Source organism: Camarhynchus parvulus, chromosome 1 (genome assembly GCF_901933205.1).
Source record: "Camarhynchus parvulus chromosome 1, STF_HiC, whole genome shotgun sequence".
NCBI lineage: Eukaryota > Metazoa > Chordata > Aves > Passeriformes > Thraupidae > Camarhynchus > Camarhynchus parvulus.
Window position 1 is genome coordinate 63,905,575 of NC_044571.1, and position 12,681 is coordinate 63,918,255.

General features: G+C 44.6%; 1 protein-coding gene across 2 annotated transcripts in view; it reads left to right on the forward strand.

The window, feature by feature from the left end:
• Positions 1 to 2,888: 2,888 nt before the first annotated feature.
• The window catches only part of THSD1 (thrombospondin type 1 domain containing 1), a 30,631-nt gene continuing 20,838 nt past the window's right edge, over positions 2,889 to 12,681 (forward strand). The window contains exons 1-3 of one of the 2 annotated variants that reach the window (XM_030956878.1): positions 2,889 to 3,102; positions 3,352 to 3,509; positions 9,271 to 9,409. In XM_030956878.1, coding sequence (XP_030812738.1) covers positions 9,352 to 9,409 — 58 coding nt within the window. In that variant the 5' untranslated portion in view covers positions 2,889 to 3,102; positions 3,352 to 3,509; positions 9,271 to 9,351. Of the gene's footprint in view, positions 3,103 to 3,281; positions 3,510 to 9,270; positions 9,410 to 12,681 lie in introns of those variants that run through there. The other variant, XM_030956887.1, reaches the window with a different exon arrangement.

Below are 12,681 nucleotides of genomic sequence, written 5' to 3' on the forward strand. Positions count from 1 at the left end.
CACCGCTAGCCAGATGCCTCAGAGACCAGCTCCGTTGAAGTATTTTAATGGAAAATATGTTCCTGATGAAATTTGGATGGCATGTTAACAAAGACAGATCTTAGTGCTCAGCATCACAGCAGGTGTATTATGTGCAAACATAATCCACTGCGCTTCAAAGGGTTTAATAAAGTAGCCTGTCTATTTATCCTGTGCTCATCCTCCTGTTATCTGGGGTCTTTACAATTTCCACCATACAATCATAGGGGCGACTTGTGATTTCTAATCACCAGTTTTTGGACTCTGTCCCCTTTTGGAAGTGTTGACACAAAGGCAATATGGGTCTGAAAGAAGGCACTGAGGGGGAGTGCAGTGACCTGAGCTGCTGTCTTGGCTTTGTTTCTGACTTTACAATTTGAGCATAATGTCAGCAAATCCATTTAGGAAAAAAAATAAGGCAAAGCTTTTTTCATCAGCATAGGGAAACAAAAGATCAAAGATCACTCGTAACTCATAAAATACTGCAAGGCCATTGGATCAAAGGCACTATAATAAGTGCAAAATACTGTGATGCAAGTAAAACATCTTGCCATGTATTCCAGACTCTTTCCTGCTGCATGGATTTCTTTACTTTCTCCTCTCCATTACAACAGAGGAAAGAGATTTTTTTTCCTCAATTCTTTTTTTCTACTTTTGAAGGTTAAATCGTCAAAAGATTGTGCTCATAGTGGAAAAAAGCCTGGCAATAGATCCACCAATGTAAGGTTTTTCAGATGTTAAATACAGGCAGCAGGTGAGACTGGAGTTTCAGTCTTCGATTGAGCAGACATTTCAGAGCAGACATTTCATCCACCTCACTCTTTTTCTTCTCCATCATTTGGAACATACTTACAGTATTGTTTTCTTTGTTACCATGTGTGATTTATTTCCTGGTTCATTCAAACCAGACCCAGTGCCACAATGCATTCACTTGTGCCAGCTGGTACCTTCCATGATCAGTGTGAAAGATGCTGCTGGCAAGACTGCACACCTCTGCACTTAGCCCCTCTACAGTGGCACTGCCTGAAGCTGAATGCTTGCTGTCAGAGTCATACAGACCAGGACCAGACATGGACACAGGAAGCTCCTCAGCATTCAAAGGAAGCATTGCCCGGTCTCACCACAAGAAATGTAACAGGTCATGTAAGCTGCAAGTGTCTGGTGAAAAAATGAAGCATCTTTCATTTATTAGACTGAATACACACGTGACTGTATCCTCCAGAACATCAAAAAAAATCTTACCTACAATAAAAATTGCCCCAATTACCCCAATTGTACACACTTCTATTAAAACAAACAAGGAGAATATTTAGAGTTTGGATTGTTCAAAATAAAATGTTTAAAAACAGCCCAGAAAATCTTTATGTCACACAAATAGTTCCCTTTTTGCTGTCCAGAACACAGTCTGATTTCCTGAGCAAGGGTTTGTCTTGCTCTCCCAAAGGCTTTGTCACTACTCCAGATGGCAGTGTGGCTGTGAAGCATTAACCATCGCAGACCCCAGCTAGCATATGGAAAAGAGGTTTAGCAGCAGGTTGATCAGAGCCCAGCCACAGTGGCGGGCAATAACTCTAAGCAGCTGGTTGTTCTCAACACTCAACATGGGTGCAGAGATACCCACGCTGTGTGGAAATTGTCTTTCCTCAGTCATATAGATGATACAAGTTAACTAGGAGGGACCTTTTAGTCAGTTTTTAATTCTGAACACGAAAAACTGACAATTCCTTTCTCTTGGGCCCTTATGTCATGACCACACTTACCATAAATGAATAAGGGAAAGCAGGAAAATTCATTACATGTAACACTGTCTGATGTAAATGCTCCATAAAATCCTTTCCTATCTTTGTCGGCATGTAGGTATCCACCATTTAAATCACAGACTTTATGTCATGCAAATAAATATAACAACAGTCTGAGATAAATTAGTCTGTTGCATAAAAATGGATAGAAAGGGCTTTTCTTAATGCAGTTTCTGCACAAGGATAGATTCATCATGTAACAACAGTCCCTGAACATTATCCATGAACACTGGGCATGACATGACATCTATGGGGCTCTCAGCTGCTGACGGGCACATTAAGGAGCTGGTGCTGCTCTTCGCTGTTTGATGCTCCGTCTCCACTGCTCTCAAGCTGACTCGCTGACTCTGGAGAGCGGCCTCCTGCCTGCCCGCCGCTATCCTCTCTAGTCATCAGCCAGGACGTGCTGGCCCGTGCCTGGGCAGGTTGCCCTGACCAACGCCCAGCGGAAGGGGAGTGATTTTCGCGGAGTGTGCTGAGTTGGAAAATCCACAATGGTCCACAAGAATCGAGTCCAGCTCCTGGCCCTGCACAGGGCCATGCCCAGGAGTCACACCATGTGCCTGACAGCATTGTCCGAACGCTCCTGAGCTCCGTCAGGCTGGGGCTGTGTCCGCTTCCCTGGGGAGCTGTTCCGGGGCCCAACCACCCTCGGGACGAACTTTTTCCTGACATCCTACCTAAACCTCCCCTGCCACTACCTCAAGCCATTCCCACGGGTCCCATCACTGGTCACCACAGAGAAGAGATCAGTGTCTGCCCCTCTGCATCCCACCCTGAGTACGCTGTAACTGCGATGAGCTCTTCCCACAGTCTCCTCCAGGCTGAACAGACCAAGTGACCTCGGCCGCTCCTCGTAGGGCTGCCATACAAACCGTACGCACCCTGAGGGGAGCTGCCGGGCTGCCCCAGCGCCTTCACCGGGGCTGGCCCAGCGCGGGGGCGCACACGGGTGGGGCGCGCCCCTCACGTGTCTCCCCTCCCGCAGGGCCCCCCCAGCCCGGCGGGCGGGCGGGCGTGTGAGGGCGGCGCGGCCGCGGCGGGGCAGGGCCGGGCCGGGAGCGCCTCACGGCCAGGGGCGCGGGCTGCCCTCGCTCGGCGCCCGCCGCCGCCGCCCCGCGCCCGCTGACAGCCGCCCGCAGCCGCCATTTAACCCTCCTGCCGCCACTCCCGCCGCCGCCGGGCAGCGAGCGCCCGCCCGTCCGGCAGTGCCGGCGGCGTCTCCTCCACGGGAAGGACCGCGCCCTATCCCCGACCCGCCGGCCGCTCCGCCCGCGGTGTGGAGGTGAGCGCGGGGTGGGAGCCGAGCCCGGGGGTGCCGGGGCGCGGGCGGGTCGCTGTGTGCCGCGGGGTGGGGCGGTGCGGAGCCCCGGCCGCCCCGGGCTCGGAGCCGGCCGGGGGTGGCTGTCGGCGCGGAGCCGGCGGGCACGGGCGGGGAGAGCCGTCGGTCGGAGCGAGCGGTGCCGTGGGATCGCGCCGTGATCGCCGTGACGCGCGGTCCCGGAGATGTTTTAAAACACCCGTGTGCCGGCAGGTCCCGGGTTTGCCCCCGCTCCGTATCCTCTGTGGTCGCCTCTGCCCCGGAGGCAGCGGCCGTCCTGCCCGGAGCCCCGGCGCTGCAGCGCTCTCGGAGTGCCGGGAGCATCGGCACGGGGAGCGACTGCCCGGCTTCCTCGCCCGAGTCCGTGATAGGTAGGAATAATTTTAGTGTTTTTGAATATGTTTGCTGATTTCTACTTTATATCAGTCGCTAGACCGGTCGAAGCCGTGTGAGTGCCCGGCAAACCCAGGGTAAAGCGTAGGGGAAAGCTTCGCAATTCTCTTTTTAATACTGATACTTCACGGTATTTCAGACCTACTTCTCTGACAAACTTCTGATTATATCAGCTGTGCCATGTATGTTCTCCATACGAGGATCTTCATTATAAACTCCACCGAAAGAGGAATTCCAGTAATAGTGGACAGTATATATATATTTTTTTTTGTTGTTGTTAAAGAAACTCTGAAGGGGAAAGGAAAGAATGGATGACTGCATTCCTTCCCTTATGCCATGAGCTCTCATCTAATGTATATAATTCTTTGCATTCTTTATTTATTATTGCTCGAACATCTTCCCAAATCTCCTTTGCTGAGTAAACTTGTTTTCATTGTACATTTTCCAAAGTAAATATCATCCCTATACGCTGTTTATTGTAAGCCCTATAGTTTCAAAGGTCAGATGTTGCTGGCCAGTCTGCTCTTGAATTGCTATGTTAATATCAAAAAGAGCTGAGAAATCCCAGGATTTTGTGAGATCTGACCCCAAATATTAATGAAAATAGGCTTTACCAGCTAATTATTGGTTTTTTGTTGCACATGGAGGATCTGGTGCTGTCAGTTTCAGCCTAGTGAATTTAGATGCATAATTTTAATAAAGTCATTATCTGATAACAATGTAAAATTGTTGGATGTGTAAATAAGAATGAAAGATGCCTTTGAGGATGTCAGCTCCAGCCCCCTGCTGTGGCAGACATCACATAGACACTTTCCTGGCTAAACTAAATATCTTCCAAGAAGTGGCATATTTTTGGCCCTGACCACTCTGGCTGGTCAGCAGTGATTAGATTTTGATAAAATGTGATGAATAGTTGAGGTGTTCTCTTTTTACTGTCAAAGTGAAGAGATTATATGGAAGGTTCTGAAATTCCCAGCAGGTGGTAACACTTCAATAGCTGCCTAATCCCATTGCAATAAGCATATGATGGTTGAAAATAATTAATCTCTTTTCCAGCGTACAGATAAAATATGAAGAAATCCATTTGAGGAAATGTTGCAGATACACATTTCTTTTTGCTGGTAGTGCTGCTTGTGAAATGTAGGGAGGATTTAGGGACTTTCAGGCTTTTCTGTCTGTAGCCTATTTTGCCATGAGCCTCTTATACATAGCCAGAACTGTGCAGATTTTAGGCTGCAAATACAACTGAAAAATGTTTACTAGTGAACAGCTAAAAAGGATTTTTTTTCCTCCTCAATTCTAATAAATACCCAGACTGTGACTGGTTGCTGGGTCCATCAGAGTGCCTGGGGTAGGTGCTGCTTCTTGGGGCAGGTTGGTTCCAAAAGGATCACTCCTCAGCCTGACGTCATACTGCCCCCACACACACCCACTCCTTCTCCAAGCCCTTCTCCCACCTTGCTCTCCTGTGTGCCCTAAGTCAGGGGCGTTTCTGTGCCATGGATGGGTCCATTTTCACCTGCAGCTGTGGGGCTGGTGGGACAAGCAGAGAGCAGGGCTGTGCTCAGAGGAGAGATGAGCAAGAACAACCCTGTCACTGAAGGAGGACGGGAGCTAGGGCAGGGGAGGGCTCAGCTCTTGGTGAGGATTTGCAAATAGGAAGGGGACTGAGGGTATTTGTGGGTAGGTGAAATATGGGATCCATCAGTGGCACTTCTCTGCATTACTGAGGCTCCAGAGCACAGAGGTTTTGACTGCCATGGATTTGTGTTCTCATTAAACTCCATGCTTGGTCATGGAGTGTCTGATTAATTCCTGATGGCCCTTTCTTAACTACAAGGCTTATTTGCCTCTCATCTCCCTAATGAACGGGGAGTAGGCACTGAATGCAGTGCCATTGCACTTGGTGAAGGTGGTTACTGCCAAATCAGCAGGTGACAGCTCTCAGAAGAGGTAGCTGGTGTCTGAAATGTCATGTCTGTGCTGCAGCCTTGGATACTGCTGCAAAAATACCGGGAGTCATAAATCCAGTGGGCTTGGAGTTTTTTATTTATTTGGTTTATTTTAGTGGTGGTTTTTTTGGTGGTTTTTTTTTTGTTTTGTTTTGTTTGTTTGTTTTTTTTGTAAAACCAAAATGATCCCAATATATTTTATGGTTTTAACAATGTAGGGAAATAGGGACATTTTTTAAATAGATTAATACATATGATTCTAATAGGCAGTATTATAGCCTATTCTGTTACTTACTTGCAAAAGATATTGTAGGTACAATTTCAGATTTCGTGTCTGGCTCTTACCTGGTTAGTGACACTGTGTGCTTGCAAACCACACAGCTGATGAGGATTTACTCTTGTAGCCCCCATACCAGATAGTGAGATACAGTCTCCAGTGGAGAGCTGTGCCACAGGAAGAGATGTGACCAAGATAGCACAGGAAATCTGCTGCAGAGCAGGGACTCAAAGTTTTCCTGTGTCATTTGCGTTGCACACAAGCCTCTTGGTCTTTGCTTCCAAAGCGCTTTATGGCTTCTGCCCTCCTCATCTGTCATTTCAAATTCCCTTTGGAGAGGAAGTCTTCCACTTCCAGTCAGCCCATTACACTGTCTCTTGGAAGAAGAAAGCATCTTTTTATGTTGCTGTGCTTCTGCTGCATTTTGCACAATAGAGCCTCAGTTCATGCTTGTCCACGAGAGCAATAAATTAAAAAAGCCAATTATTTGAAGTCTGATAGCCTTCTCCGTTCCATCATTTTTCATCTCATTAAGTTAATGAACTTGAGGTAGAAGATCTGAATAGAGTAAAAACCATTTAAATGTACTGTCTGCTTCAAAAACCAATTTTATAGGAGTGTGAAAAGAGGAAAAATATTTGAGCAGGGGGAAAATATATGAGAATTTGGAAGAAGACCTAAAAATGAGGTGAAATCTAGAAAGAAATTGGCTTAGAGAAGATAGGCAAGGAGACAATTCTGAACTGAACTTAGAGGTCAGTGTAAGGCCTCATAACTGAGATGAGGCAAAAGGAAGGAAAAGTGAAGGAGGGGAGAGGAACAAACCTGTGCAAAAAGAGAGGAGTACGAGGGCACTACTACACCAGAAATGGGCCAGCATTGCATTTAGAGGTGCTATTGGAATTGAGCTAGCAAAGGTGCAAAAGCTCAGGGAGGCTTCATGGAGCACTTTAATTGGAGCTTTGGTCAAAGGTAGGGCTGCACTGCAGCTGGTAGCCTGAAGTAGCTGTGTGTGTGTGAGGTGGGAGGGCTCCTGCTGCAATCCGGTGCTGCAGAGGCGTGCAGAGGGTGAAGTAGCCCTGGGCTAGGCTTCCAGAGGTACCTGATCTCACTAATTGGAAGTTAGTTTTGGTACAGTTTCAAACACTCCAGTTCTAGCCTGGGTGTTACCCACACTGCACACCACAATCTTTTCCCAAGAGAGCCAAGATAACACAGGAGGAAGGGTGAGAGGGAAGGAGGTTTTGGTGTGACAAATGATTGGTGTTACCGAAACACCCAGGGGCTCTGGCGCTGGGCTCCATCTCCGGCTTGGTTAGAAAGAATCTCTGTCCTGAAAAGTCTTTACTATAAATACAGAGCGTGAAAGATGGGGTGGAGAGGAGGGGAGCAGATTAATGCTGCAGTTTGCTGACATTATGTCTGGCAGTGGCAGGAATAGGAACAGAAGTCAGGTCTGGTCCCTGTGCCTCCCGCTGGCACCCTGTCTCATGAACCATGCTGCTTTTTGCTTGGTTGGGCTGATGTGCAAATTAAGATGTAAGGCGGGTACCTCAAGAGTGCTCTCCTACACAGACTTTTTTCTTTTTTCCTGAGCATTTATTCTCCTTTCCATAGCTTCATTTCCTCTGTGCAGTGTGTTGCTCATTAGACTGAGATTAGGATTATTTGAATTTCATCTGTCAATGTGTGACTTTCTGAAAGAAGTATTTGTAAAAGCCATTTGAAGAATCTGCAGCTAGAAAAGCTAGGAATGGAAAGGACCCGTTAAAGTCATCCAGCACAATTATGGTAGTGGCCCACAAAGCAATTTTCCCCCACTTTATTTCAGGGCAGTTTACAGTGATGCCACATATCTTCAGATTTTCTTTGAGGAGTTAACTCTAGATGCCAAGACATCTATCACAATTAAATTTTTTAAACAAAGCCTGCTTTTTCTTCTTTGGACTACTTTGATTCCTTGTTTCGATTAACTGATTAGTGATCAGTAAAGATACAGGCAAGAAATTATGTTCCTGCTGTGATGCTGCTCCTGCTGCCGGCAGCTGGAGGAGCTCGGGAGCGGCCGTCCCTGGAGGCGGGCTGGCTCCTCGCCGCCCTCCGTCAGCAGCCGCCCCTCTCCTGAGGCACAAGGTTTGTCTTCCTGTAATTTACAGCGTATCAAGTGAAATTGAGGGTGGTGGCGGTATCACTGTCCCTATCTAATGTTTTCTGGAGCCCTGTCAAGTTCCTGGGCCAGATGATGATTATTCCTTTCAGATATGTGCAGCTATTATTATAATGGGCTTTTACTGAGCAAGGCTGTGCCGCTAGTCTCTTCTTAGAAATTATTCTCTCCAGCCACTTGGCACAGACAGCAGTTCAAAAAGCTTTCAAGTAACACGTCTGCTGCATCTTAGTTCAACAAGCAGAGCAGTGTAATTGCTGAAATATCTTGTGATTTCTGAAGACATACGTGATCTTTGCCGTACTTGGTTCCTGTGTTTCACCATTATCCTCCACAGTTTTGTTCATTCCGAACTTCTGCCTGCTCCAGTGCCAGATTTCTCTCATAAAATAGGTTGTAAACTTAATGGATCAAGACCTTTCTTGCATGTTTGTGTGATGGTGAGCACAGTGACACTGACCTGTAGGTGCTCTGTGAAACGCAGGAGAGCAATTATTATATTTTGAAATGGCCTCTGAGTAGAATTTCTCTTTTTAGAATCCCTTCTACTTACATTTCTGAAAGAAACTGTTTGGTTTTGCTGCTATCATTGTGCTTCCAACCTCTTTTATCTAATTGTTACGAGACTCATAAAGACTAGTTTAAACCACGTGGACATAAAACTGGGAAGCTTGCCAAAAGAAGTCTATTTCTATTGGCTTAGCAAAGGCTGTAGTGATTGTAAACTTAAAAAATTATGGAGGAAAAAGTGGAAGTTGGCACCTTTTCCATCTGATCAGTCAGAATGACATAAAAGGCAGTTATAGATCTCTTATAAATCTGGTAAGATCACTAAGTGTATTACTAGACCTGAATAACAGAGGGAGTTCGATGACCAAAAAGTTGTTTCGATGACCAATTAGTTTGCTGCTGAACTGCTTTCATACTTGAAAGCAGCTGACAAATGATGTGAATTGTGCACCAGCAATAAATCTCCAATATCAATATGTCCTATGTCCTGAGCTCAGAGTTGTATTTTGTATAAAATACTCATTATTTTGCTATTATGAGCCTTGGTCATATTATATGATATCCATAGCAGCAGTTCCTGCAGTGCAAAGATAAAATTGTTATCTGTCTTTTGTTGTTCTGGCTCAGGAGCTGCATTTCAGGATGGAAAATTATTGTACAGCGAGTTGTAGCTGTCCTTATTCAGATATATTAATAAGTGTTAGTAGTTGTTAAGTAAATGAGAGAAATGTTAATTAATAGTTAATTAATAGTTTTTTACTTATTAATGATATGTCTTTCTTCTTGTATTTTATGAAGCAAAGTTGACACAGCTGTAATTTTTTAACTTTTAGGTGTTCTTGGAAAGTGTGCTGGCACTTTGGAGCTGAAAAAGGACATGAGGAGTAAAAGGACCCAGGATCTCACTGGTCAGAATGAAACATATGTTGAAAGATTTTTCAAATCTATTGTTAGTAGTGCTCTGTGACTACGGTGAGTATTAGAGCTGTCAAGGGAAAACTGTGATGTGCATCCACAAGGTGGTTTTGAATGGTGGTGTTTCCAGGTGATCTGTGGAAATGAAATGCTACAGAAGCCACCACTGATAGGCACAGAATTTAGTCTAGATCTTATGCAATAGTTAAATGCAACTTGCATAAACTGTCCCTTTAGATCAGTGTCAGGATTCTTTCCTGATGTAAATTTGCTCAGGGAAATGAACAAGACAAATTAACAAATTTCCATGAGCATCAAGGGACTGGCTGTGCTAGAAGCAGTAACTGGAACTCTGCTCTCTTGTAAGACTTATATTTCATAATATTTAATGAACATCATGGGATATAGGCCTGGTTTAGGTATCCATAGTTGGATGGGTGGAAATATGTACAGAACTACCTGTTTCTCTCTGTTACTAGGAAAGGCACCTGGGTGGTTGGATCATATGTAAGCATCTACAGTACAGCCAACCTCCTGTGGCTGAGTGAGCCCCCATCTGAGCCCCCCATCTGCCACCCAGAGAACTTTTGAGTACAACAGAGGTGTTCTTTACTCTGACTGTATAAGAAGCCAAAGGATGAGGTTCAGACTCATTCAATCTTAGTCAGATAAAATTAGACAGGTAGTCAGAGACAGTCAGTCTTGTTTGATTAGTCCATACATATTGAAAGCAGCTCTTACCCATCTGCAGCTGAGATGTGTAGAATGAAAAAGCCTCCTTTTCACCATCAGCTGCCAAGGAGGGAAGTTAGACATCCTAAGTTCAAGTCAGAAACCTGCAAGATGCCTACAAGCTGAGGGGCATCATATGTATGGTGTCTTATCCTTTCCAAGAATGTACTAAGTAGGAAGTAGGTTTGCAAATTACTTTCTTATTGCAGAGTGAATTAGAAATTTTGAAAATGGGACTCTTAATTCCTAAGCAATTCATATGTTTTAGAAAATTTCATTCCTAGTTTAAAAGCCAAGATTGTTTTGACAGCTGCAGTACATTGTCAAACCATGCTGAAGGATTAAGCTGTGCACTGCAGAAATAAGTACAGCGTGGAAAACATGGGAAAAGAAGTGGTTAATCCCCACTTATGGAATGAGCTGTAGCAGGTAGTTCTTGCATCAAACAGCTGAAGTTGTCTTACAAAAGAGAGAAATGGACAAAAACATATGCAGTATGCTGTCCTTGTATAAGTGAGAAAAATGATTATAAGTAATGACTGGTATGCTACTTATTCCTCTATATAGCCTCTATATCTGCTGCAGAACAAAGGATCCCTGAAAGATCCTAGGTAGAGAACCTAGAATTGCTATCTTTTAGATGAACTTGGTTCTAGTAGAAGTAAAGACTCTTATCTATAGCTTTTAGTACAACTCCTTTTTTAAATAAGACAGCTAACCAGCCCAGATAGAAACACTGCACTGAGTGCGTAACACAGTGAAGGTAAGTAATAAATTCACTGGAGCCAAGATGTGAGATGAATGATTACAATATCCACTGGTTCTTGGTGAGCCAGTCCTGTAGACATTCACAACTGATTGACTCAGAGGTAAAAGCTATTATTCATGAACTTTATAGAGTGTGGTGCAGCAAGTAATTATGAGGTGCAGTTAATGAGCTAAATCTCTGCTACAAACCTTAGGTGCATCAACTTTCACCTTATTTCCAGTTAAAGGGCAGCCCATAATTCAGAAAATTGCTTCCAAACAGTTCTGCATATACATATTTTTGAATTTTACTGTGTACATCAATTTTAGATAACTATTTCATTTATATAGTTCTCTGTTTCAGGCAAGACTATTTTTAAGTGATCCAGTATGCTCTGGAAAATTACTGAAGTGCTATAAAAAGCTCTAACATCCAACTAAACTGTATTCTCATTTCTTATCAGTTTTACTGATGTTTTTGTTCTACTTAGCTCTGTGTTACCGATGGCTGACAAGGCAACAGCACAACCCAAGCTGGCTTAAAAATACTTAAACATAAATAACTATCTGAATAGCACCTTCAAGTAATTCTTCTTGCTCTTCAGTGAAATCAAAGACTTTTAATCTTTTAAAGTGTGAATTCTTACAAAGACTCCTCTGGCAGGTTGTTGGTACCACAGCCAGACTTCTTTCAATGGGAGACCATTGTAATGGCAATGAAAATGATAAACGATTAGGATGAATTTTGGCATGTGGCAGAGTCATGGGCACATAGTAGGCTGGAGGGCAGCTGAAGGAGCTTGCAGTGGAAGCTGTCTCCTGACTAGTGTCTTTTGGAGCATTGTGAAAAACTGCTATGTGGGCTGTCCAAAAGTGCAAATTTCTTATTTACCAAATTGGGGGAAAGGATGCTGCGAGCTGGGGTGCACCAGCCAGAGCTCTGCGGTGCTGTAACAGCATCCTCCAGCAGTGCTCACTTTCCTCACATGTGCACTTAGGGTTGATGGACTGCTCCACAGCAGTCCCCTGCTCTCCTGTCCTTCTTCCCTACATACAGAGTGGTGTTACTCCTCATCTCAGCCATTCCAAATGACAAACAGTGCAAGAAGGTCAAGACAGTTGTAAAAGAGAGTAAGGACAATAAAGCAGTAGGTAGAAACATCAGTGCTTTTCATTACTATTGCTTGAATGTTTTTGTTGTAAGTTTAAAGCTTAAAATTGAAATTTTTCATGCTGGGTTTTTGCCATGGGCTGATTTCCTTTTCCTTTAATGTTTCAGCACATTGATTCTAGCTGATTCCCATGTAGAGAAATGCATCATTTTGCCCACTATCAAAGAGAAAAAATCCCCGCAACTCACAGCCATTTCACTGGGAAACTCACCAGCTGTGGGAACTTCATCTTTGTTAGAGTTTTCACAGTGGCCTGGGACATGCTTTCTGCTGTCCCTATGAAGACCCTAGATCTGGTCCAGATCTAAATCCTTGCAGGTGACTTAGAGATGAGATTCTCTGAAAGGTCGAGTGTGCCCCAACTCCCCCTGGCTCCTCTTGCCAACCTCATACAACACTGTGCATGCTCTAGCTCAGGGCAAGAATTCCCCATTATCGGACACAAGAGTTGATTGTCCTGTGCTCCCTTATGGAATGCTAGCACTGAGCAAGGAAGGTGGGAATGTGCTGGAGTTAATTGCAGGCCCAAGGAACAGCAGAAGATAAAAGAGCTATAAGGTAAAGAGATGAGTGCAGGAGTTTGAAGAACTGTGGTAACAGTAATGGAGTTGGGTTAGTACCCAAGAAATACTGAAAGCAGATGGTGGTGGAAACAGGACTGTAAAATATGGGCAGGCA